Source organism: Muntiacus reevesi, chromosome 6, assembly GCF_963930625.1.
Source record: "Muntiacus reevesi chromosome 6, mMunRee1.1, whole genome shotgun sequence".
Taxonomy (NCBI): domain Eukaryota; kingdom Metazoa; phylum Chordata; class Mammalia; order Artiodactyla; family Cervidae; genus Muntiacus; species Muntiacus reevesi.
The window spans coordinates 92746568-92773707 of NC_089254.1; the positions used below are offsets into that span (position 1 = coordinate 92746568).

General features: G+C 41.4%; 1 protein-coding gene across 2 annotated transcripts in view; it reads left to right on the top strand.

The window, feature by feature from the left end:
* EXOC4 (exocyst complex component 4) overlaps positions 1 to 24855 on the top strand; it is a 799876-nt gene extending 775021 nt beyond the window's left edge. For both annotated transcript variants that reach the window (XM_065939451.1, XM_065939452.1), the window contains exon 18: positions 23381 to 24855. In XM_065939451.1, coding sequence (XP_065795523.1) covers positions 23381 to 23618 — 238 coding nt within the window. In that variant the 3' untranslated portion in view covers positions 23619 to 24855. The remainder of the gene's footprint in view (positions 1 to 23380) is intronic.
* Positions 24856 to 27140: the final 2285 nt, after the last annotated feature.

Sequence of the window (27140 nt, forward strand, 5' to 3'; positions counted from 1 at the left end):
TGTAAACCATATAATCCTAACTTGAAGTGCATGATGGAGCTTCAGGAGCTCCATAAACACCCTCAAATTATGTGCAAAATCTAGTTTATGGGATGTTAATTTTCTCTGGCAAGATAATCCCTAATTTCACCAAGTTTTCAAAAGATACTGTGAAATTCTAAATCCTTTCTCTTCAGCCCTCTATGATCCTTGGAACATTCTGAACAGAAAGTTAGGGATCAGAACAGAATATCATGCCAATGATGAAATTATATAATCTTGCCAGGCCTGACAATGTTGTTGCCCTCTTCACTGCCCACCGTCATGGTCCTCCATTTAGAACTGACTACCCCTCCCCAGATACTCGTATTGCTTTGCTTAGCTGTTTCAATAGAATGGATGATCATGGGCATAGAGTCTCAGAATACACAGGCTTTCACTTCATTGAAGCATTTACATTTGGAAAGAGCTCATCTTCTTTCATAAAGCAAGTTCCCACACCTAAACCTGACAGCATTCTCCACTCAGGAGAGAATTTGGATAGTCACTGACTCCTAATCCTCTTTCATTACACTTTTCTAGTTCTCGCAGTTCTCCCTTCAAGTTTTCAGATATTAATCATTGGTTCATTCACTTTAGTTTTGGTTCTCTGTAAGAGCAGGCTCAAGATGTGCCAAATTTGAACCTTAATTCTGTTCTCCACCCCTTAACCTTAGAATTTACATTACAGAAAGTTCTAACACCTCTCCACAGCTCTTCCATCTATCATCAACCTCTTATGTCCTTGTTGACTCTTCCTCTAAATGGCACTCAGTTTGATTTCTGTTTTGCTATCCCTACCATCACTACCTTCTCACATCTGGACTAAAGCGACGGTCCTGAAGCTGATGTTTGTCCTTTAGTCTCTTCCCTTTGGTCAGCCTTTGTGATATTGCTTCCCTTAATTTTATGCTCAATACTTAGAATGACTTTTTGCAAACACTCTATCCAGCCAAACTCGTTAGGCCTGAATAAAAATTCTGCTAATCACTGTCCTTTCTTAACTAGCCAGCTTCTCCCATTATTTGTTCCAGAATCTTCCATTCCCAGTGATCTCACAGTCCTCCTTACACGTGATGTATAGTCCAATCTCCACTTTGTTCTGGCTGTTGTTCCTTTTCTTCTTCTTCTTTTTATTTTTTTGACTGTGCTTGGTCTTTGTTGCAGCCCTCGGGCTTTCTCTAATTGTAGCGCACAGTTTTAGTTGCCTCCAGGCATGTGGGATCCCAGTTCCCCAACCAGGGATTGAAGTCATGTCCCCTGCATTGAAAGGCAGCTTCTTAACCACTGAACCACCAGGGAAGCCCCTCTTGTTACTTATTCTTAAACTTCCTCCTCTTCAAAATGCATCACACTCCCACCCCTTTTCTGAAATGACTGACTACTCCAGTTGGCACTCGTTTTTCCATTGTCTACAGATATTGGCATCTTATTTGTATCTCCCATAATGCAAGTACATGACATATAATCAATACTTAGTAAATATTTGATTATTTCAAAGATAGTTTTCTAACCAATGGAATCTTAAGAATAATCAAGGTATGTTTGGGGGGAAAGCAGACAATGGCTGGACCAGAGTAGTCACTGCACAAGTTTTTACAAATATACAGCAAATTCTGAGGTCACTGAGACTCAATTACAATATTTGTCATGTCTTCAGTATTCCTGTATGTCTTCTGCATGTTTAATGCTGATGATTCTAAGGGGTAGCCAGTCACCCATGGAAACCAGGAATGGTACTGTCATCAATCACCTTATATGGTGTAGGTAACTGGGCCTTGTCTTTGACTAGGCAAGTGAATATTTAACACAGCTTCCCAAGTATATTTCTTGACTGAACTGTGAAATGGAGTCAGCTGGTGTATACCATTACCCTCTGATAAACGTAAGAAGGCATTTCCCATCTCCCAACTGATAGAAAACACCACTAAAGTTGTATGCACCCTTCTTCCCTGTGATTATGGCATCAGATATTGTGTACAGTTCTATTCCAGTTGATCCCAAATAAGGAAGAATTTAACCATTGTAATTGCTGTTCCTAAAGGGTAGCATAAACTGCTTTAGTCAGCAAAATATATATATAACATCTTTGCCTTGCTATATATTAAATTGCTGACTCTCTTCTTTAGACCCAGTAGTCATTTCTTTGCCTCCTTAATTTGTGCATGAAGCCAAAAGAGGAATCACTTAGTATTCTTAATAAAATGACATAAGGTTTAGATAATTTTTTACTATATGCAGTAAAAATGCAAATGTGTGTGGCTTATTTGCAAATGCAGACATTAATAACTGATATTTAAACAGGCTGGATTAGCAATTTTACTGATATAGTCAAGAGATTTTTCCAATAATTTGCACACTCGAAATCAATTTGAATACAACAAGTAAATTGAATTTAATTTTTTGATATAAAATTGTAGTTATCAGCTTGAACCATTAAATTTACTATTTAATATATGCTTTCCAGCTCACTTGGTTAGAATTTCATTGCGCCTTATCTATATAAATTTAATTAGGCTTGATATCATCAGTGTATTATAGAACTAATTAAAGATTTAGATAAGTGCTGAGGGGTCTTATTGAAAACTCCATAAAGTTCCATTTGGAAAATGAGATATTCTTCCTTCAGTTCATTGTGAGAGAATGAAACAGCAAGAAGTGTTTCTTGCAGTGTTTCTGAAAAATTATTTAACTAGATTTAATGGACTTATTCCATTCTTTGAAGAGCTTTTTAATTACGCTGTATCTTTGTGTAGTTCAACAACAGTTATAATCTGTATTTAAAGACTTTAAAATGCTCTCCTCCCACTGAACTAAATGTCTTGTATTCTGGTGTGCGTGTGTATGTGTGCGTAGAGGTAGGTGGTACAGGATTTTTACATCCTGATTGAGATCATACAGTATGTAATGGTTTTTATGGGGAAATCTCCCAGCCCTCACAAGCAGGATAAACACAGAAAGATCAGAGTATGCCGGCCATGAACACAGTAGGAAAAGTGAGAAGATAAGAAACCCTGACCCAAGAGAGAGCACCTGGGCAAGCCTGAGGTTCTGAGTGTGGCTTCTTTGAGTCAGTCGTTTTGTAGAAATCACTTTGAATTCCGTTGTGTCTGTGACTCCGCTATAGAATATAAAGCGGATTATTTAAAAGACTGATTTCAACTAAGTGCTTTGTGTCTTCATTACAAAGCACAATGAAGCCTTTTATTACAATGAAGCCACTCTTACTTTCCATTGATTATGCCCTGAAATAAAGCTGCGTCTACTGTACTTCCAGGGTGCTTAGTGCTCTTGTCAAAAAGCACATTTTTTTTTTCAGTGCAGATTGAGTGACACAATGCATGGTTAAAAAAAAAAAGAAAGAAAGAAAGAAAGTGAAAGGACAAATAACAAATGTAGGCCATCTATGATATGACCGGACACATTGTTGTTCAGTACATAGGCACCCAGGAGGCCAGCCAGCCAGAAAAACTGTTGCGGGTCTATGTGGTGTAATTGAAAAGTTCCAGGCCTTGGGCTTGGGAGAAACAGATTGAAAGCTCTGCTGTTGATTAGCTGTGTGACCTAAGCCTAATCTCTCTAAGTTTTCTTTGCCTGGAAAATGGAAATAATATCAATAATGATGCCCCTCCTGCCTACTTCAGTCTGCCTCATGGGTGGGAATGGTTTTTAAGTGTCATTCATTCTAGTTCTAATCCCATTTACTTTTCCAGATGCAGAAACTGAGGTAGAGTGGGATGGAGTGGTATGATCATTGTCGCTGACTGAACTAGAGGCAGGGCCAGAACTGGAGTAGGTGGTTCTGAGCTCAGTCTGCACCATCGCGCGGAGTGTAAAAGAACACATGGGCATCTTCTTAGTGACATCCTAGCAGCACTTGGTAGCACTGGGATTTTTTTTTTCCCCAAGCAACTATTTCTGAAGCACGTCACTTCAGTTTTCCTGCCCAAATGGTTTGTAAACATTTGCACCCCATAGTCTGAGAAAACATTTGCAGGAACATTTGGGTCACAAACCAATGTTTGTTTCACCACCACGCTTGAAATGTTTCTCTTACAAAACATTAGAAATGTTTGCCAGTAAAGCAGATTCTCAACAGAAGTATAAGACTGGAATGGGATGGAGGACACCCCCAGCTACCTGCCTGGGGACTTCCAGGCAGCTCCAGGCACAGCAGTTCCTTCCTTGCCTAGAAGGAATGTGCAGCATCTCCCAGGATGACCTTAGACTGTGACATTATTTGAACTATAATAGGTACGTGAACTAAGGTACATGAAGAAGCTACAGATTTGTTGTTGTTCAGTCACTAAATCGTGTCTGACTCTTTGCCACCCTATGGACTGCAGTGCACCAGGCTCCCATGTCCTTCACAATCTGCCAGAGTTTGCTCAAACTCGTGTCCATTGAGTCAATGATGCCATCCAACCATCTCGTCCTTTGTCGCCCCCTTCTCTTTCTACCCTCAATCTTTCCCAGCATCAGGGTCTTTTCCAATGAGTTGGCTTATCGTATCAGGTGGCCATAATATCGGAACTTCAGCTTCAGCGTCAGTCCCTCCAATGAATATTCAGGACTGATTTCCTTTAGGACTGATTGATTTGATCTCCTTGCTGTCCAAGGGACTCTCAAGAGACTTCTCTAGCACCACAGTTCAAAAGCATCAATTCTTTGGTGTTCAGCCTTATTTATGGTCCAACTCTCACATCCATACATGACTACTGGAAAAACTGTATCTTTGACTAGATGGACCTTTGTTGGCAAAGTGATGATGTCTCTGCTTTTTAATATGCTAAGTCTGTCATAGCTTTTCTTCCAAGGAGCAAGCGTCTTTTAATTTCATGGCTGCAGTCACTATCCTCAGTGATTTTGGAGCCCAAGGAAATAAAGTCTGTCACTGTTTCCATTTTAGGGGGACTTGATTTAATTCCCCTCTACCATTTTCTTTCCATTTCCTGATCCCAGGTCTCAAGAGCAGCATTTCTCTGGGGCCACAGAAGAACTGTCATAAGCCCCATCCTGCTTGCCAACAGAGCTCCACTAGACTATTTATGAAGCACTATGGAAATTCATTAGACTTTTGAAAACCCTGGAAATTATGAGATGCTAATTCTGAAGGTAGCAGGTATGAGGAAATGGTGTAAGCTCTCTCACTCTTTCCTACTACCTTCTTCTGCGGTATTTGTGGAAAATTGGGTACAGAAGCCCAGATTATTTTTGCTGTTTTTTAAAATAACTTTTCTCACCAAGGATCAGCATATTTTTCTGTAAAATCTGTACCCATCCCACACTACACCTTTCTCTAGTTAAGTCTCAGTTCAACTGTAAAGAATCACTAGCTGCCAGGAGTAAAGATCTGAAGGTCAGCTGTGTGAAAGAGCAGATGATTATGAGAAGTCTCAACTTTCATTTTAATTTAGCATAAGGTAATGGTGTTGGAGAAGACTCTTGAGAGTCCCTTGGACTGCAAGGAAATCCAGCGAGTCCATCCTAAAGGAGATCAGTCCTGGGTGTTCATTGGAAGGACTGATGTTGAAGCTGAAACTCCGATACTTTGGCCGCCTGATGCAAAGAGTTGACTCATTGGAAAAGACCCTGATGCTGGAAAGGATTGGGGGCAGGAGGAGAAGGGGACGACAGAGGATGAGATGGCTGGATGGGATCACCGAATCGATGGACATGGGTTTGGGTAGACTCCGGGAGTTGGTGATGGACAGGGAGGCCTGGCATGCTGCGGTTCATGGGGTCACAGAGTCGGACACGACCGAGTGACTGAACTGAGTACAGCAGTCACACTTTGAGCTGTAGACGAAAAGTAAATCTGTAGATCTGAAAAAGAGACAGAAGTTTTTATTTAAGCCAAATTTAAGGATTGTAATTGGCAAAGAGCATCTCAGAAAGCTCTAAGAACTGTTCCACCCATTAGAAGTCAAGGTACAGTCACGTTAAGTTTTCTTGAAACAGAGGGCTGTGCATCAAGTAATGTACTACTGAAGTTTACATAACCCAAATTTAACTGTCGTCATAGTGGGTCGTGTGATCCTGTACAAGCTCAAGAAGGAATGTTACCTTTTAATGGATTGTCTTGTTGATGCTCAAAGAATGTTGCTGTTTGTGGTTGAGCAGGTCTTCCTACCTGATCTGGTCGATGCATAATACAGATATATAATGCACAGTGGGGGAGAGAAAGGAAACCAAAAGGTAGAGAATTTCTGTGTTTAAAATGTTTCCTGTCTTTCCATAAAATATGAATTTTATTTCATAGAGCAGTCAGCTTCTGTGACTACACCTCTGATTCTCATTTCCCCCCCATCTGATACCCAGTTTGAAATAATATTCATATAGTTTTGCCATACATGTATATTTGCATTAGCCCTTTACAGTGCTGTCACATATATGATCATGATAAGTCTTCTTGATTATGAATTAACACTTTTGTCTCCCCAGGCTTGACTCAGGGTGGGAATTATTTTCTCATGGCCCAAATCAGAGCTTTTCTGGAGTGATCTGGGGGAGGTAGGCTAGGGATCTGGCTATTGTTAACCAGGCTGCCAATGTTAGATACTTACCCTTTGTGATGCTCAATTGTGAGGGTGACATCAGGTGAACCTTGAAGCATTTAGTGGTGCCAGTGGTCAAGAATCCACCTGCCAGTGTTAGAAACATGAGAGATGCAAGTTCGATCCCTTGGTCAAGAATATCCCCTGAAGTAGGAAATGGCAGCCCACTCCAGTATTCTTGCCTGGAAAATTCCATGAATAGAGGAGCCTGGCAAGCTAACACCTATGGGGTCACAGAGTCAGACATGACTAAGCATGCACACCAAGTGTTCAATAGTAATAAATGGTCATTGTTTCTCTTAATAAAAAATCAGTATAAAAAATCAGTATAATCATTAGTGGATCTTCTACTCAATTATATTTCTGTTACTCTGTAATCATATACCTGGAATTGTTCCCAGTCTTATCCTATTTTCCTAGTGGAGGTTATTCATCATGAGTTGTCATAAATTTTTCCTGAGAATAGGCTATAAGGATGGAGGGAGTTCAAAGGCATTTGGTGCAAAGATGCTGGAAAGTCACAGAACCTACAAAAATGTAGAACCCTGAGAAATGGCTTTAGTTCATTCAGGGCACTCAGTGAAAATGTGAGCTGGTGAAAATGTTTCTGTATCTGTCAGCTTACAGAATCTTTTCTGCAAATGTCACAGAAGAACATGGAACTGCAGCAAATGTCTTGATTAATGGATCAGTCTTCACAACAGTATTGGCTGTGGGTATGCGTCTTCTGTATAGTTAAGATGGAGTTTTAGTTCATAAAATTAGCATTTTTATAACAGCTTTATTGAGATATAATTTACATACCATAAACATTAACCCTTTTAAAGTGTGCAATTCACTTTTCTTTGTGTAGTGGTTGAGTTGCATAGCCATCATCACTAGCTATTTTTAGAGCACTTTTTACTACCCCCCCAAAAGAAACCCAGTAGCCACTAGCAGTCACTCCTCATCCCTCCACCCCACCCCTGGCAACCACTCATCTACTTTGTCTCTGTGGATTTGCCTGTTCTGGTTATAGCATGTAAATAATAGCATGTGATCTTTTGTGATGAGCTACTTTTAGTTAGTATGTTTTCAAGGTTCATAAAGTTAGCAGTTGTCTTAATGTTAGGGTATGAGACTGAATTAAAAAATCCAGGTACCCACCCCAACACCTGACCTGTTGCCTGCTCTCTCTTTTTTGTTCAGAGTAGGAAGTGGGAAAAGGAAGGTAATGTGTTTTTATTGAAGTATAATATACATACCGTAAACTGTACAAATCTTAACTATACAGCTTGATTACTTTTTTAATATTTACTTTTATTTATTTGCTTGTTTGACTGCACCAGATCTTAGTTGTGGCACATGGAATCTTTTAGTTGGGGTGTGTGGGATCTGGTTCCCTGACCAGAGATGGAACCCAGGCTCCCTGCATTGGGTGGGTGCTTGGAGTCTTAGCCACTGGACCACCAGGGAAGTCCTCACAGCTTGATTACTTTTTTCAAAGTGAATACACTCCGCTAAAGATAACCATCACCCAGATAAAAACAGAGAATATCAGAGTCAGCCCAGAAACTTCCTTGTGTCCCCGTCTTAGTCATTACCCCCAGCACAGATATTTCCTGCTTTTGTTTGGTTTGATTTTTCTGAATTTGATTCCCTGCACAAGTGGGTGTCCCAGCCTCCACGAGCTCTGATTTCAGGACAGACCGGACGTTTCCCTAGCACTCAGGGGCCTCAGTCACTGCGTTCATTACAGCTGGTTCCAAGGGATGTAAAGCAACACCCAGTCTTCCCAGAGCCCCTCACTGCACGTTGACCCCAGGCAGCTTTCCTTCCAAACATTAGCACTCCCTCGGCATGGGTCATTACAGCGGAGGGGAAAAAAGCATTCCCTTCCAGGCAGGTACAATTGTGACCAACGTTGACCTCCAAAGGCCAGTCTTTTGAGGGGTGACTCCTACTTGCAATGAAGGCAGCCCCTACTCTGCCTTCAAACTCACCTGCTGTGTCACTGTCTGGTTTTTACTCTGAGCAAAAATGTATTCCTCTCATGAAATTCTGTGTGTTAGCCTCACTGCAGAAATAAGAAAAATAAGATCTATTATTCCAGAAATTAAGTTTTCATTCTAAATTCACTTTCTGCTCTTTGAAAACTTTAGTTTCTGTGTGGTCCAGAGCTATAGGTTAGCATTAGCATTTAAATAGAGGTATTAAGCGTACTCAAAGACCTTTCTCTCATAACGTTGCCCTTTCTGAGAGGTTTCTCAAATCTGATACTTTTTCTTCCTAAAAAAAGAATGCAAATGCTATATATATTTTCCCCATCAAAGGCTCTTTTCTCTTTAAACAGACTTAGGAGAAAGGCATCGTTGAGCAGTCTCACTGTTAGTCTTTTTATATGGAAAGAGTCAGTTTAAAAAAATTACTATTCCATCCCTCAAGGCCTGATATTCTCTGCTAACTCTAAAAATTAATTTTCCTGTGGTTAATTTTATCCTGTTATGTCTCATTTCCCTTCGACCTCCTCTGGGAACTCAAACCCCAGTTCTAAGAATCTGGTGCCAGCCTTTGCCATGTAACATGCCACTCCCAGTACCAGTGCTCGCAGAACCTCCCCATAACTGCGTAGAGCACCCAAAGGGCCAGGGTCTGAACCTAGCGTCAGTCACAAGAACTTGACCTTCCTCTCAGAGCCTCTATTTACCCGCCAAACTAAGGTTATTAAGCCTATTGTATGTGGTTATCAAGATATGAAACAAGATAGTGACTTTCCTCCTAATTTTTAACTTTATACATAATTGCGAGCATCTTAAATCTTCCCTCCCTCACATTGAGCTCCCTCAACCAGACCAGTAGTGACAACTAAATATATATATATATATATATATATACACCCAACCTAAAAGTTGAGAGTTATGTTTATTCTCTGGGAATTATTAGGACTTCAAGTCCAGATATCTCAAATTAAGGAATTTAGTGGTGCTGTTTTATGTATGGGAAGTGTAAGCATGTGGGCTTACTGAATTCATTCCTTTCATATGCATCTCAGCTATGGGGCCAAATCCTGCTTCTCAATTATTCACATTCTTAATTCCTCATTCACACTGGGAGTAGCAGATGTGGGATGCCTGCCTTTTGTGCTTCCTCAAACCCCACCCCCCACCTCCGTGACTGTGACATCCTTGTTTACCAATATGGCAGGAAATGTTTCATTTCACAGTAGCTTCTGGTGAAAGGTATCCCTCCAGCTTTCTCCTGTTCTTGCTGCCAGCCTTCCCTTTCCTCTCCACCTCATCTCAGTCCATAGTGGGTATTGTAATAGTTGATTCCAATGGTGACCTGAACAATAGCTACTAGAAGTGAGGGCCTAAATTTTCCAGGCTTTTCTGTCAAGGTATTGGTGCCCTTCTCTCTCTTTGAGGTTGATTTTGTTCCGTTACAAGCTTGGAAACAAGAGTTGTGAGGAAGCCTAGAAGATGGATATGGCCTAATAGCGGAGATTGGAGCAAAACAAGGAGAAGCTGGGTGGTCCCACAGCCTGAAGATTCTCTGCCTTCTCAGACCATCTGTCCTCCACCTCCAGAACCACCTTGAGAGGTCTTTATAAAACCCAGTTGTCGTCATGCCTGAAAAGGCAGCTCTGATCTATTTCAAAGACAAGATCATGAGGAGAGACCATCTCATGTACAGATAAGACTTTTGCAAGCAGAGAAAGAGCAAAGGGCAAGTGCCCGCAGTGGGCAGAAGGCCTGCAGCGGGCAGACGGGATAGGAGCCGATAAAGGGTTGCTGGGAGAAGAGCTTGATGATGTGGCTCAAAGATGGAAACTGCCGCGGGGAAGACCACTGTGCTTGTCCACTAGGATGTCATCAGTGACCTTTTAGTTTCAAACAAAATGGAAGCCTTTGAAGGATAGTGAATACAAATGATTTTTTTATTTTTTGAGAAATTTGACAATAACAGGGAGAAAAGAGATGCGAAGATACAGAGTGGACACAGGATTGCGTGAAGGGCTTGGAGTTTGTTGTTTGGTTTGTTTTTTTCAAAATATGAGAAACAAGAATGCTTGAAGTGAATGTAAAAGAACCCATGAAAGCAATAGATAGTAGATAGTAATAGATAGTAGATAGAGTTAAAAACAAAACAGCAAAACAAAACCCCAGCAGGATCCTAAAAGCAATGGGAGGGATGGGGATTAAAGGCATAGACCCAATCTTAGAAAGAAAGGAGTGGGAAAGGCTAGGAAAGAAACCCATCTTTTGAGCCCAGAGTTGAAAGGGGAAAGGTTAGTAAGAAATCATTTCAGTGTGGAAGGTATGATGCCTGACACAGTTACGATAAAGTAAGATCCAAAGAGATAATATACATGTGGCCAGTACAGTAAAAGTTAGCTGTGTTTTTTTATTTTTGTGTGTGTATGTTTCGTTACCATTTTACATAGTGGGTGTCCTACCGTGTCATTTGATTTAATCTTCAAATCGCCCAGAAGACGTTATATTATCCTACCTCATTGCATAAATGAAGAAACTGAAGTTCGAATAGGCTAAGAAATTGCTGAGGTCAAAGAGATTAAGTGAATATGAGATTGATGTCTAATTCTGCCAAAGAATGGAAGAAAAGTTGAGAGGATTGCACATCACTAACCAAAAACATACATCTTCCCTCCATGCCCTCCCCTTTTTCTTTTGCAACCATTTATCCCAGACATCCACATCACTATCCTAGAGTTGCATTAGAATACCGTTTACCCTGTTACACAGAGCCACCTGTCTCTGCTTCCCCCACCTACCGGCTGGGGTCAAAGACTCATCGACTGTGCTTTTATCTTGTGTTCGGTCACTTAATGAACTTTACCGACTGTTGGCTCTCTCATTCATTCTTTCCTTTTCCTTTATTCACCAGTCATTAGATGCCCTGTACTCAGCCTCTATGGGTAGCAACAAATGGTACAGAATTCAACCCTGCTTTCATAAAGCCTGCATTTGAGGATGGGAGACAGACATTTATGTAATCAATACTTACACAACTCTGTTCCAGTCACGGTTCTTCATCATTTGATCCTTGTAACAACCTCATTTACTTTTGCCTTTCTCAGATGAAGAAAATAAGGCCCAGAGAGTCATAAATTTCCCAAGAACACGAGGCAGAATTGAGATTTGAACCCAGGTTCCTGACTCCTGAGTCCATGATCTTAACCACTGTATTATGCTGTGTCTAATTGTGTGTATGCGCACACACATATTTTTAAAATATATAACACATATTAAAATATATCTTGGAAAAAATACATATTTTTGATGAGGGTGAAAGCTAGAAAGAAAACAAGCTCAGGAAAAGGATAAAGCTTAATGAGGATGGGCAGGTATCATTTAGGTTAAGGTGGTCAGGGGAAACCTCACCTATTGATAAAATGACACTTGAGCAAAAATTGGACTAAATTTCTTTGAATCTTCTATTTTCCTGTGGCCTTCTGCCCCTTTAATCCCATTTGATGCTCTTTTCTTATTTTATTTCAATTGGCTTATAGCATAAAGCAGTATAGGGCTATGAAGTTAAACGAAGACAGGGGTTATCATCACCTTCTTGTCCTGTAACTGATACTTTATTAATAGTAAGTAAAAAAAAAAAAAAGCCCTGATTTAATGCCCTTAACCCAACACACCCTCATGGATATATATATATATATATATATTTTTTTTTTTTTACTAGTGCTGTTCTAAGTTTCTCCCAACTATTGAATATGTTGTTGTTGTTTAGTAGCTAAGTCATGTCCAACTCTTTGTGACCCCATGGACTTTAGCCCACCAGGCTCCTCTGTCCATGGGATTCTCCAAGCAAGAATACTGTAGTGGCTTGCCATTTCCTCCTCCAGGGGATCTTCCTGATCCAGAGATCAAACCCAGCATCTCCTATGTCTCCTGCATTGGCAGGTGGGTTGTTTTTTTTTTTTACCACTGTGCCACCTGGGGAACCCCACTATAGGAGATCAGAATTTCTTCTAGACAGGTTCACCTGGGTTTTTCTAAAAAAGAAAAAATCTCATTCCATTATTTGCCGCCCATGATTCTAAATTCTCTGGCTTCCTTTACATTATTTCTATTACTTCGTTGCTCTTCCCAGCCTTTCCCCATTTGGTAGCATTTGACCTTTTCCACACTGTTTTTATATGTTCTTGCACATTAATTAAAATGTTAGGTGAGATCGGTTAGAAGGAAGTGTCCTTAGCATTCAGCAGATGCTTTCACTTCTGAATTTGATTTGCCTTCGTCATTACCCTTTGTTTATTTTTCAGTCTGTGTCCTATCGGGGTAGCCATTCAGAATAAATTCATTTTGCTAGTTGCATTTTTTGAGAGGCACTGTATAAAATGGCTCACTGACATCCAACTATGTATCAGCCACAGTGGTCTTTACATCCACCAAATTCATACTGCTATCCAAAGCTATCCATCACGTTTGTCAGAATATTTGGATCTTTAATTAAACCCTGCTGGGTATTGTACACATTTCCATTAGCTCCTTCTGATTTCATCAATTATTTTTCTAATTGACATCCATTCTGAGTCACGTGTCCTGGAGTCTCAGGTGGCCCAGTTTGTAGTTTTGGCTTATGTAGTTGTTGTTGTGTGTTTTTTTTTTTCCCCTCTGTCTTTCATAAATAATCTAAGGGTTTAGTAAACACACCCTTGAATTTTTGTCCTTGGGACCTGCTGATTTCCATATGCTCTCATACTTTACAAATAATCCCCTGATTTTTTGGTCTCTCTGCCCAGACTGTTTTCCTTTCTGGCCCTTCAGTCCTAAAAGATACAGTCTTTTGTCTTGGCAAAGTAGAGAAGTTTCCTAAACACTATTGAAAAGCATGGGAGGGTCCTTGACTAGGACTGAAAGTTAAGGAAGGAGTCAGTGTTTGAGTAACTCAGCCAACTGTTGGCTGAATAGCAATTTTTGCATCTTAAGCCCCCAGCAGGAATAATGGCTTGCTTGAACTGTCCATTCAACCTTGTCCAGTTAACATACTGATGAGGAAGCTGGCTGGGGCAGAGTCGGTTGGATGCAACTAATTGGCACCTACCAGAGTCAATTCATCATCCTTTTCTCATTGGCTTAATATTCTAATGAACATGTTCTACCATCAAACCATGCAGTCTCTGCCTATCCTCATGGACCTTTCTCCCCCAGCACTGCAGGTAGAGAAGAATCTCCATGTTATAAATACAGGAACCCAACACCTGTTACCCCTTCACTTCTTCTCATCACCTGAAGTAGAAACCTTGGTTTCTGTACCTTTTCTTGGGCCTTCAACTCTTTCTCATGATCTGAAAGAGAGTAGTCGATTATTAAAACATTTCCCTGGTGTCTTAGTGATCTTTGATGTGGGCCTAGATTGGATTTTTTTTTTAAAGTGTAGATTTAAAAAAAGCTTCTTGAAGCCAAGGACTATACCTTTGTATATTATATTAGCATTTAAAATGTTATTAGAGCTTCCTAAGCATTAGTAATAATAATACTAGGTTTTCCTTTGAAGAAATCCTTTGCATTATTTATTGAAAAGTTGATCAGTCCATTTCATTACTTAAAACTGAAAAAGCCATAGGACTTTTGAATGATTTTTATTCAGCACATCTCAACAGTTGTCTCCCGGATTGCTAATCTGAGAAATAGAGACAATATCCAATACAAGGGCCTTGTGCTAATTGGTAAACAGTTTATAGTGTTGAGGCCACCAAAGTGCATAATGCTATGTCCTCTTATCAACCCATGATATTAGATATTTTTTAATTGAAAAGACTCTCTAAAGTGATGCTCAGTAAATTATACTTTTTTAATGGAGAAGACTCTCTTAAGTGATAGTCAGTACAGCATAGCTCGCCTTAACCTGAACTCACCTTTTGATAATCAAAAGAGCATTTACAGGAGTATGAGACAAACACAATTATGAAAGTAAAATGAAGGACCTAAATAAAAAATCACAGAACAAGAGGGTAATTCTATTCACTCTTTCATATTTCATTATTTGATAACATCAGAAGATGAATCCATCAGAATTGCTTTGGCAAGTGCAAACAGGAATGTGCCTGATCAATATTTATTAAAACCTTCAAAATGGGAGAAGGAGTCGAGCAGACTTCTTAATGGACTGAATAATTATTCATACCAGTGGGGTTTGACCAAAGGCAGTGCCAGACCAAAGAGACACAGTTTTAATTGTATTGAATTTAAAAATGCAGATCTTCCTCCAGCCCTGTTGCAGAAAACTTAATTTAAAAAATTATCTGATGCAGCAGAGGGTGACATGTGAATCCTTAAGTCATTGAGGAAGAAATTTTAACCATAGATATTTATAATTTAGAATGTGTTCCAAAGGTGGGGAGCAAAACTTCCAACTAAAGGAACAAAAAGACATTTTCTTCCTGTTTTGACAACCATTAACTGAGCTTAGAAGAGGGTCCTCATCTCAAAGGGGCTGGATCTCAGAGAAGTTCCTCAGAGTAGTTGTATTTTTTAAAGAGAAGTAAAACAAGGCGCTGGCCACTGCTATCAAAAATATCAGGGTCTGTTACTGAGAGGAATGAATGCAGATGACTTTAAGGTTTAACGGACCAATGGATAACCATCGTTTAAGCATAAGTGCCGTTGATGGGATCTGTGGTATATGTACCACATTATATAAAGAAAATGTAGGTAGATGACCCATCCAGTTTCTGCAAGCCTTGTAGCGGTAGCCTCTAGGCTCTTTACCTCTTGAACGGTTTTCAGCTGCCATCAGCTGAAGGAATTTCTGCACTGTTTTTTTTTTTTTTTTCCTAAAGACCATTCTTCACTTCTCTTCTGGATTATCCTGGTCAGAACAAAAACTGCACAACTTGTTGTAAGGAGTATTAATAACTATCCCGATGTAGAATACAAATGTAATTCTGCCACGAACTCTCAGAAAATTATTTAGCTTTTCTCTACCTTAGTTTTCTCATTTCTGAAATGGAAATAACTTCAGCTCTTTCAAATTAGAATTTTCAATCCTGTCTGTAATAAACTCTGAGCTGTTTGAAGGGGAAGACAAATGAGAGCAATTATATTTATATTTTTAATAAAGTAATTTCTTTTTCTGACACACAGAATTACCATCCATTTTATTATTGGTCTGGAAAGTATATCTGAGCTAAGTTTACACATGTTCAGAATGTTTTCAAATCAATCAGTACTGCATCTTGCTTCCCAGAGCTTAGGGAAAATCAGCATCAGCTAATTCTAATGGAGGCCCAGTGTGATTTTTTTCAGTGTTTATTATTTATTTATCTGGCTGTGTCAGGTCTTGGTTGCTGCACATGAGATCTTTGATCTTCGTTGCAGCATGCAGGATCTTTTAGTGGAGGCACAAAAACTCTTAGTTGTCACATGTGGGAATCTATAAATAATTCCCTGACCAGGGATTGAACCCGGTATCCCCTGCACTCCAACAGAGAAGTCCCGGAAGCCCATGATTTTAAAGGGCTGAGCAGAGGATGCTCTCATTGTTGTTCATTCGCTCAGTCATGTCCGACTCTGTGACCCCATGGACTGCAGCACACCAGGCCTCCTGTCTTTCCCCATCTCCGAGCTTGCTCAAACTCATGTCCATTGAGTCAGTGATGCCATCCAATGGTTCTGTCCTCTGTTGTCCCCTTCTGCTCCCGCCTTCAATCTTTCCCAGCATCAGGGTCTTTTCTAATGAGTCGGCTCTTTGTATCAGGTGGCCAAAGTATTGGAGTTTCAGCTTCAGCATCAGATCAGCCAAAGAATATTCAGGGTTGATGTCCTTTAGGATTGACTGGTTGGATCTCCTTGCAATCCAAGGTCTCTCAAGAGTCTTCTCCAACACCACAGTTCAAAAGCATCAATTCTTTGGCTCTCAGCCATCTTTATGCTCCAACTCTCACATCCATACATGACTACTGGAAAAACCATTGCTCTGACTAGACAGGCCTTTGTCACCAAAGTAATGTCTCTGCTTTTTAATGTGCTGTCTAGGTTGGTCATAGCTTTTCTTCCAAGGAGCAAGCATCTTTTAATTTCATGGCTGCAGTCACCATCTGAAGTGATTTTGGAGCCCAAGAAAATAAAGTCTGTAACTGTTTCCTTTGTTTCCCCATCTATTTGCCATGGACTGATGGAACTGGATGCCATGATCTTAGTTTTTTGAATGTTGAGTTTTCAGCCAGCTTTTTCACTCTCCTCTTTCACCTTCATCAAGAGGCTCTTTAGTTCCTCTTCGCTTTCTGCCGTAAGAGTGGTATCATCTGCATATCTGAGCTTATTGATATTTCTCCTGGGAATCTTGATTCCAATTTGTGTTTCATCCAGCCTGGCATTTTGCATGATGTACTCTGCATATCAGTCAAATAATCAGGGTGACAATATACAGCCTTGACGTACTCCTTTCCCAGTCTTGAACCAGTCTGTTGTTCCATGTCCAGCTCTAACTGTTGCTCCTTGACCTGCATTCGGGTTTTGCAGGAGGCAGGTCAGGTGGTCTGGTATTCCCATCTCTTGAAGAGTTTTCCGCAGTTTGTTGTGATCTACATAGTCAAAGGCTTTAGTTGTAAAGGTTTTAAAATCCAAAATTACCAGTGCTTGTATAGCATCTGCTGTAACCTCTTTGTTTTTTATGTCAGAGGCAGAGGTTCAAAAAACTGACAGCAGTTATTATACAAGTTCACATAACTAGTGAGGAGGGAATGAAATACGTAACCAGCATCTAAGCTCAATTCATCTCTTGAGTATCTACTTCTCCAGGTCTTTCTGCTATAACTACCTCTCAATTATTTTGGGGATGATTATCTAGTTTATGGATTATTCAGTTTCCTTCTTTTCTCTTCCCATTTCCCTGCTTATTACCTTATATACCATTGAGTAAGCAGAGAAAACAGGAGTTGAGTATTTTACCTGACAATTTAGTTACCTATCAACTACTTGTTTTTTTATTAAATTGCTCATAATGCTGTAAGTATTGGCTAAAAAGAATTTGGGAGTGACAGTCAATACTAAATTATATTCAGGTAAATTTTTCTTCCTTAGAAACTTACATTTAAGAAGTTAGCTCCAGAGCCCAATTCTTTTATTGATATTAATACTGTCATTATGGCAGAAAGGACTCGATGAGAAAGTCTTCACAATGAAAAGCCAGAAGTCTTTCCTGTGACTCTTGAATGCTGAATATACAACATGACTTCATTATTTGGTTTAGAGTGCTGAATTCCCAAATCAAATCCAGTGTTATTCAAATATTACTGCGAAGTGTATAAATGAATTTTGAATTGTCACAGTGTTAATTTTTTGTATTACAATGGAAGGCAGAGGGTTGAGTTAGTATGCGAATTTTATTTAATTCATATTTCCTAAATCATGACTGAAAATGATTAAGCTCGACAAGTATCCTGTGCAATTAGTTCTTTTGCTTTTTATAGTTTCTGTATTAGGGGTGACTTTGGAGCAGGTATAGAGTTCAGGGTCCTTCATTTTGAGGCCCTGGACAAATCACCCACACTCTCTATAGCTCAGTTTGCTCATTTATAAAACGTGGATGATTGCAGGAGTTACTTCAAAGGGTTGAATGTGTTGCTGCTGCTGCTAAGTCACTTCAGTCGTGTCCAACTCCATGTGACCCCATAGATGGCAGCCCGCCAGGCTCCCCCGTCCCTGGGATTCTCCAGGCAAGAACACTGGAGTGGGTTGCTATTTCCTTCTCCAATGCATGAAAGTGAAAAGTAGAAGTGAAGTCACTCAGTCATGTCTGACTCTTCACTCCCCCATGGACTGCAGCCCACCAGGCTCCTCCATCCATGGGATTTTCCAGGCAAGAGTACTGGAGTGGGGTGCCATTGCCTTCTCTGGTTGAATGTGTTAATGTAACTAAAATTTGTACATCACTATTAACTACTGCAGTGATCATGATGGATTATAAAACCCAGTCTGAGACATAGCTGTGTATCTGTGGAAAATATAGTCTCCATTTGGAGATCCAGGAATCTGAACCCCAACAGTGGAAGGAGGCAGAGGGCAGAGCTTTCTCCAGAGACTGTGGGCAGGCCCCCAGGTGGTGTCTTCCTTTCACCCCCACACCCAAACGTTATGGACCGCCCGCAGGAACAGGGATGAGGGGGAACTGGGTTGAAGATAACCGCTCTTATTAGGGCCTTCTTCCCTCCCTTGACAAAGAAGAGAATGGAAACTCTTTCCCGAAGCTCTCAGAGATACAGTGATAATTTCAAGTTTGGTGAAGTGGGAAGGAGAACCAGGGATGAGAGAGTAGAACTCTCCTTGCTTCATGTCTGTGAAAACTTAGGGAGCTCTCTTAAAGAGAAGTAACAAAAGCACTAATGCGCAAAAGATACAAAGTTATCAACAGTTTGCTTATACATATACACATACCCCTGTACTTTAAAAGGGCTTTCCCAGTGGAGGAGTGCACTTACCTTGAGAATCTCGTGGGCAGAGGAGCCTGGTGGGCTACAGTCCATAGGGTCACCTAGAGTCGGATACAACTGAAGCAACTTAGCATGCATGCACGCACATTAAAAAAATATATATAGGTAAAAAAATTGTTCAACCTCATGTAAATTAAAGGAAAATGAGGAGCTAGGGACTGTCATATGCTGTTGGTAGGAAGATTTTGATACAACTTTTTTAGAAAGCAATTTGACGGCATTGCCAAAGTCCTAAAAAGTATACACTTATTTTTTTACTAATTCTGTTTTGGAAATCTGAACTCAGGAAAGAAAGTTTTTTAAAATGGAAACAACCCAAGTGTCCAATAGTGTGTCAACCTAAACTTTTCAACTATAAGAAAGAAACGGTAGACTTCTACATGTGGGGGGAAAAATCTGGAAGGAAATGCTAAATATGGTGTATCTTTATGATGGAATTATATGAGTAATTTTTTTTCAGCTTAATCTTTCTGTATAATCTGTGTGTCCTATATGAAAGTGAAAGTGAAAGTCACTCAGTCATGTCTGACTCTTTGCAAACCCCATGGACTGTATGTATAGTCCTGGAATTCTCCAGGCCAGAATACTAGAATGGGTAGCCTTCCCCTTCTCCAGGGGATCTTCCCAGCTCAGGGGTCAAACCCAGGTCTCCCCCATTGCAGGTGGATTCTTTACTAGCTGAGCCACAGGGACAACTATGACACATGTATTAATATCCAGTCACAGACAAACAAACTTTATTTTTACACTTGAAAAAGAAGATTTGCCCAACTTACCAAAATGCTTACCAAAATGTTATGAATGTTTTCAGACAGAATTACTGGGGAGAAGAAGTTGCAGTGCCATACCATTAAAATAAAATAAGGGGAAAAGTAAGGAAGAAAGGTCTGTGGATAAAGGAGAGATGAGGAAGATATGAAAAAATAATCTGCTTGGATCCGAGCAAAATGCAAACGTTGTCATGTTATAGACTGTGAGACCCGTCTATATGACGTCTCTTTTCTATCTTTGCACTCTCTCCCTCTTCACTTATTAAACTTGGGAACTCTGCCCAAAGGCACTCAGCAACGTGAGAGAAAAACCGCAGGGAGGAACCACCTCCGCGCAGAACGTTCCACCCCTAAGCAGTACATGGATCTCTGGTTACTGGAATGGGATATTTGGTCCATGTCTAGCAATTGGACTCTAAATATCATCAGCTGTGAAGAAACTTGCTCCACAATTCATGAACCAGAAAAAGTCGAAATCAAATGTGTATTCCACTGGTCCCATCTAGGCAGTCAAGTAGAGTACCATCTTGTATAAAACGTGGGGCCCTGGAAGCCATGCTGCTATTTTAATTTGTGATGATAAAGAGCAAGCTTTCATTTTCCTGGGGCCTCAGTAAGCACTGGTAAATTATTTATCTCGCTTGGATTGCATGTTCATTTCAGGGTGTCAGTGTTTAGCATGGAGGCTCATCCTAATTGTATAGTTCAAGGCATTTTCCTATTTTCTCCTTAGGACACCTTGTAGCACCCTTTCTCCACCTCCAAGTAGAGCTGTTGTTACGTTGATTTAGTATACCCTTTGCTCCTGGGTGCTATTCTGAAAGATGAATGAATTTCATTCTGTCTTTAAATATTTATGTTTCTTTATGATCTAATATATCATCGTAGTTATGGAGAATTTCTTCCCCTTAACTATGGAAAATACACCATCAGTTACCTGTCAATTTTGTTTAATAACTCAGCTTTGCAGTTCTGAGGCACTGTTCATCCGAGGCTCCTGAGGACTCCTTTAGTCTCTCAGTCCACTTCTCAGTGTCATTCTGGGATTTATAAAGGTCTTCATCGCACAGAGGATACTGAAACATTAAGGGCTTAAGTAGCATGCCCTTTATCACTTATCACACTGGAGGCTGCAGGACTAGAAATCCAGGCATCTTTGTTTTGTTGTCTGCTCCCAGCATGAAACCGTGGTCTCTGTAAAAAAACCAGCCAGTATCCCTGGAAACAATTCATTGGATTTTTCAAAAGAAATCCAATTTCACTTGGTCTGGTAGGTTCAGTGATACTTCTTAAGATAAACGATGAAAATATCAACATCATAGTACAAAGAAACCCAATTCTTTTGGTTTAATCTCAGTGAAAAGCATCACAACCCACCTACTGCTCCTGTCTCCTTCCCTAATGTTTTGAGATCCTTGGCTCAAGGAGGTGGGAATGGGTCTGTAACTATTCCCTTACCAAACAGACACTGGCTCAGAGTCTTGCCTAGCTCTAAACTTTTGGGGATCACAATCTCTGGGGATGGAGGTCTTGGGGACCTGTACTTTTCCTAAGTTCCCTAGTAACTCTACAGTTGGCGAAGCACGATTCTAGAACTTCAGCTCTCAAGTCCCTTCTAGCTTTTTTTTTTTTTTTTTTTAAGATTTTTTGATGTGGACTATTTTTAAAGTCTTCATTGAATTTGCTACATTGCTTCTGTTTTATGTTTTGGTGTTTTGGACCCAAGGCATATGAAATCTTAACTCCCTGACCAGGGATCAAACCCACACTGGAAGGCGAAGTCTTAACCCCTGGACTGCCAGGAAAGTCCCGTTTTCTAGCTTTGAAAGAACCCTGAGTTCCCAATCCTCTTTTATTCCATGTGACAAATTTAGCTTCAAACATGTGTCCTTAAACAATGGTTTCAGTGTTTTCTTCGGTAGTTCCCTAAATGGATAGCTGTCTCCCTCAACTGTGCTTCTAGGGTCCTTGAGCCAAATGGCTCTCAAGTCCCTTCCTTTTTGCTAGAATGATACCTGGTCCCTTCCCAGATCCTCCTGCTTGCATCCTGCCATCATATTAATCTTCCAGAAGCTTCGAATGCTGCCTCTCCTCTCAGCAGAACCTGGGACCCCAAGTGCGGAGTGCTCTATTGACGAACCTCGGTCTCAAGTTCTCTATTGACCCAACTAACCCGATGCCATACTCTGTACCCTTGTCCTTTCGTGCCTTATCCCACGGCTCTCCTCTATTCAGCTGCACTCCCAGGCCCGCCGGATTGCTCTTCCTTGTCTAGACTCTCCTTCCCGGAATCTCCTAGAATCTCCTTCCCGGAAGCCCCACCTGACAATGTCCTACCCCATAGGAGGTCTTCCTTGGTCCCTCACGTCCCAGCAACATGGCCTGGCTCCTCCTTCCTCTGCCGTCAGTTGATAGCATTGAGACCTCACTCGGGGCACTTGGAGCGTCATGTCTGTGTCCTTGAAGAAGAGTACTGGACTTAGAGTCCAAAACCTGAGTTCATTCTAGCACACTCACAGATGTCTCTGTGACATTGGGCAAGTCCTGTCGCTTCCCTGGGCTTCAATTTTCTTACCTGAGAAAAGGGAGTAATAGCTCCTAGGTATTACTAATGGTTACATGACCCAGTACATGGAAATTAACTTTTGCCAGCAGTTTTCTCTGCTTTTCATTGCCTTCTCCTACTTCTCTCTGAGCTATTTAAGGAAAGGGACTGTGTTTTGCTCATCATTATATACTACTATTTTTATTACTACATTACTATTAATGTATTATTATAGATCTGTTTCCAGTAATAGTAGTTAATGTTTATGGAGCAGGTAGAATTATGTCAGGCACCATTCTAAGTTCTTTATATGGATTAACTGATTCTTCCAGTGACCCTAAGAGGTACTGTTGCCTCAAGAGGTACTCTTGTTATCCCCCTTTATGGAGAAAACCGTATATTTCACAGAGCCTCCAATGAATAAGTTGATGAATGAGGGACTGAATGAGACAGAAACTACTAGCAATGCCTGCCGGATGGTTATTTCTCTCACTTCTGTAGCCCAACTTCTCTTTCTTTTTTATATCCTGAGGCAAATGCAAAATTAGGGGAAAGTCTTCAGTGATCTGAAACCCTGATGAGAGGTCTCTCTGGATCTGCATTTAGACTTCTTGTGAAGTGAGTTCCAGGATGACAGACATCATATCTGTCTTATTCTCCATCATAGTCACAGGACCTGGAAGAACATCAGCGTGCATGCTAAGTCACTTCACTTATGTTTGACTCTTTGCAGCCCCTTGGACAAGAGCCTACTGGGCTCCTCTGTCCATGGGATTCTTCAAGTAAGAATACTGGGGTGGGTTGCCATGCCCTCCTCCAGGGGATCTTCCCAACCCAGGGCTCGAACCTGAGTCTCCTGAATCTCCTGCCCTGCAGGTGGATTACTCCTGAGCCACCGGGGAAGCCTGGAACAACACCCAGTGATAAGTAAATGTTTACTGAATAGGTAAACGCAGTAGCTTGTGAACAGCACGTGCATTGCCACTGAAGCCACGTAGACTGCTGACCGTGCAGCCAGTGAACCATTTGTGTCTTGCTTTCCCAGGCAGTACTACGAGATGCTGTACAACACGGCCGACGAGCTCCTGAATCTGGTGGTGGACCAGGGCGTGAAGTACACGGAGCTGGAGTACATTCACGCCCTGACCTTGCTGCACCGCAGCCAGACGGGGGTGGGGGACCAGACCACCCAGAACATGCGGCTGCAGCGGCTCAAGGAGATCATCTGCGAGCAGGCAGCCATCAAGCAAGCCACCAAGGATAAGAAAATAACTACAGTGTAACGGGGTGCATGGCGGGAAGGGGCCAGGGGATGGGTCACTTTTGTTTCCTTGGTCACAGTCCCTTCTTTGGTATGTTGGTTGGTATATTCTGAGCTGACGTAGTTTTCTCCATACTGATGCTTGGGTGGAAAGAAGGCATAAGGCTTCTTTTCTTTTTCTTTTTGGTTTTTGTATAAATGCTAAAGGGACTTCACAGTACTGAGTGTTTGGGTTGGACATTTACTTTGATGTGGTCAGTTTCAGAGGGTCTAGGATGCAATGGGGAGGAAGGTTGTAAGCAATAAAAGTGAATGCATGAATGACTACACCCAGCAATCTTTGCTAAGTAGATTGTTACCTAAGTTCTAGTCCCTTCCTAAAACTGCTCAGTGGGGTTCTATTACATAAGCAGTAGGATTTTTATTCTCTTGACCTTGTCAGTTTACAGTTCTACAAAATAAGTGTATGTGCATTGCTTTCTGTCTCTATTACCAATGGCTTCTCAGCTAGCTGTAGTTTTCAACCGATTTTCCTAACCAAACAGGACCTCTTTGCCTCTTCAGGTCTTGGGGGATAAAGTCCTTTTATCTCAATCCTTGGGAGAGTTTTGTATGCAGTAGCCTGGACCCAGGTGATCTGTTGGTTTGATGCCTTTTTGTTTTTATTTCTGCTGTATCAAAACCAAGCACCACCAAATTAATGACAAAAACGGAAGAATGAAAGGTGATTCAATTCTTCTTGATTTTTTTTTTTTCTCCTCCACTCTCCAAAAGAAAATAATGGCTAGAGAATTTTTAATCTCACTTGACACCTTGCCTGGGTGTTAGTTATTCTTAAATGCTCGCTCTCCTTGGGAGTCCCTAGGCCTTCCTCATCTTAGAAGGTAGCTCCAGCTGGCAGCCGAGTGCAAGGAAGCTGGTACAGCCGTGACCTTCCTCCTCTGTGCACCCTCCAGCCGAGGCTGTTTCTGCGGTGCTTTCAGCTGGGTTGGGAGCCCGCTGCTCCCCGCATGCTTGCCTCCCCACTGTCCCCGTGTCTCCAAGTGCTCTTGCCACCTATGGCTGATATGTCACAGAAGAAAACAATGCACTGACTGGGACCCAACTTGAAAACACGTGGCAAAGAAAGCAGAAAGGACTTGGACTACATGAGGTCACGTGTCATGACCTGATGGTCCAGAATTTTACACCTGTTTGTACAACTTAGGTCTTGGTGGGAAAAGCAGATAATTAAAACAAAATGCTTCAAGAAGCCTAAATGTTGTGTCTTGTTTTTCTTGTATTTATTCCGCAAACATGCCCTGAGACCCTAATACGCGTCAAACAGATCCGCAGTGTTGAGGGCTCCCGTATTACCTACCTGGAAGACAGAAGAACAGAAGCTTGACTCTAACCAAAATCCTAAGAGATGTACACTCAGGGCTGAGTTCAAAATCAGGCCAGTGGGGCGGCTGTGAAGGGAACTCAGCAGGCAACTGGAGCATGGTTTTCCAGGAGATTCTGGAGGGAATGTTTTAAATCTCTGTAGCTTCAGAGGCCCAACGAGGAAGAAGTTGAATCTACATGGGAGATGATCATGCAAGAAGGTACTGTCCCTAAACAGCATCATTGGAGTAGTCTCCCTGAGAAGTGGGGGTGAGGGGAGGGAGACGAGGGGAGTCAGAGCTGATTGTTGTGGTTTGGAAGCCTCCTCTTGGTGGCCGTGGCTTGCCCTCAGCACTTCTGTGCTCTCTCTTTCTTCCCCTTCCTGTCCACTCTGTACAAAAAGCCGTGGAGTGGTGACAAGGAGACCAGAAGAGCCAGGGTGGGATGGGGGAGTGCTTAGAATCGTTTAATTGGATGCAGAAAGGGACACGGGTTTGGACAGAGTAGACCGCCAAGAACTTTGAGAACCGACAGACAAATAGCTAATGAATTGTTTCGGAGGAGCATTTAGAAAAGTGAAATCCTTGCTTTGCTTGCAATAATGATAGGCTTGAAAAATGTCAGTTCTGCACAGAAAAAGCAGTCTATGATTCTTTGTCCCAAATCACTATGCAGGATGGTGCATCAGTCATTATTCTTTAAGAGATCAAAAATAGCTACTCAGTGATGATCCCGTGGATGCAGATAGAGCTGGTACAGCCACCTCAAAATCTGCCTCCATCTGGAACACAGTGACGGTTTCTACTTGGTATGGTCCTACTTTGGGGATATTTTGTGAGCCTGCTTTTGTGCTGTTCACAGCTATGATCAGAAATCACTGGAGAGAGCCAGGGTCTCCCAAGAGCAAGGTCCAACACCCACTCACACTGATACACGGCCACAAGCGTTCGTTTCCAGCCTTGAAAACCACTCCCTAAATGTGTTTTTGCCATTATAAAGGCCAATAAAGTAAGCCTCCCAAAAAGGGCATTAAAACAAAGCAGACGATCATCTTGCTCTTCTGCAAAGTGACAGATGGAATGGACACATGTGGGATACTGTCTGTACCACTGTCAGCACCATGGAGGCGGCTCATGAGGAAGGGTCTGGAGGTGGACAACAGACAAGAGCCCAAGGAAGGAGGACCGGGAGGTGAGATCCAGCCCAGTCACGAGAGAACCAACTCCATAAGCCAGAGCAGCTCTAGGGAGAGCTTCCTTCTATTATCGTCACTGTCATCTGCCCTCTGGCACTTAACATGCTGTCCCACAACCATGCCATCAATACTATGGTTTCAGGTCTTGGAAGATGCTAAATGGAATCTCTCCCAACTCAGCCTCCCTTAAAATAAACTTTTTGAAGAAGAAGTACTCATTCAAAGGATAGGTTCCTTTGAACCTTGATAGATTTTGGTCAGTTGTATTCTCAGAACTGCTGACAGTGGTTTTTTCTGGGGTGTTTTGTTACTTTTGACTATCTTATTATCACTTGTGATTACACCTCTTAATTTATAAACAATATTCTGGATAATGCTGTGCCGTTCACCCCATGAGCACTCGTTTATACCTGCACTATGGTTACGATTTACCTCAGGGATTTTCATCCTTGTACAGTGTTTTTATTCCTGCTTCACAAATGTTTTTTTAATATTACCGCCCAAGAAGAACTTTTCCCTCTCACAGGTGGTTACATCTCTGCTGGTTAGATAAGGAACAAGGATATAGGTTCCTCGTGAAGCCCTTGGCTGAAGAGGACCCCTGCGTGCAGGCTCTGAAGGACAAGTTCATTTTTGAGTAGGTGAATCAGCTCAAATTCAGTGGTAGGACCAGACCTAAGCTCCCACAGCTCATACCCTTGAGATGGGCAGTCATGCAGAATCTAGTAGGGACCCTCCAGCTGGAATCACTGCCCTGGGCACAGTGACCTCACCTGTAGAAGCTCCAGCCTCTCTCTAGGACATCATTCTTACCTGAATATTTTCTTAGCCTGATAGTCATTAATTTGTGTTTCAGATAGCTTCGGAAGAAAACTGCAAAAACAGCCAAGTTGATTGGCAACCAAAGCCTGATCATTCTTACTGTCAAGTCATATCCATGAAAGTCTTAGTGCTAAGGTGTTCACTGTCAGTCAAAAAAGATAT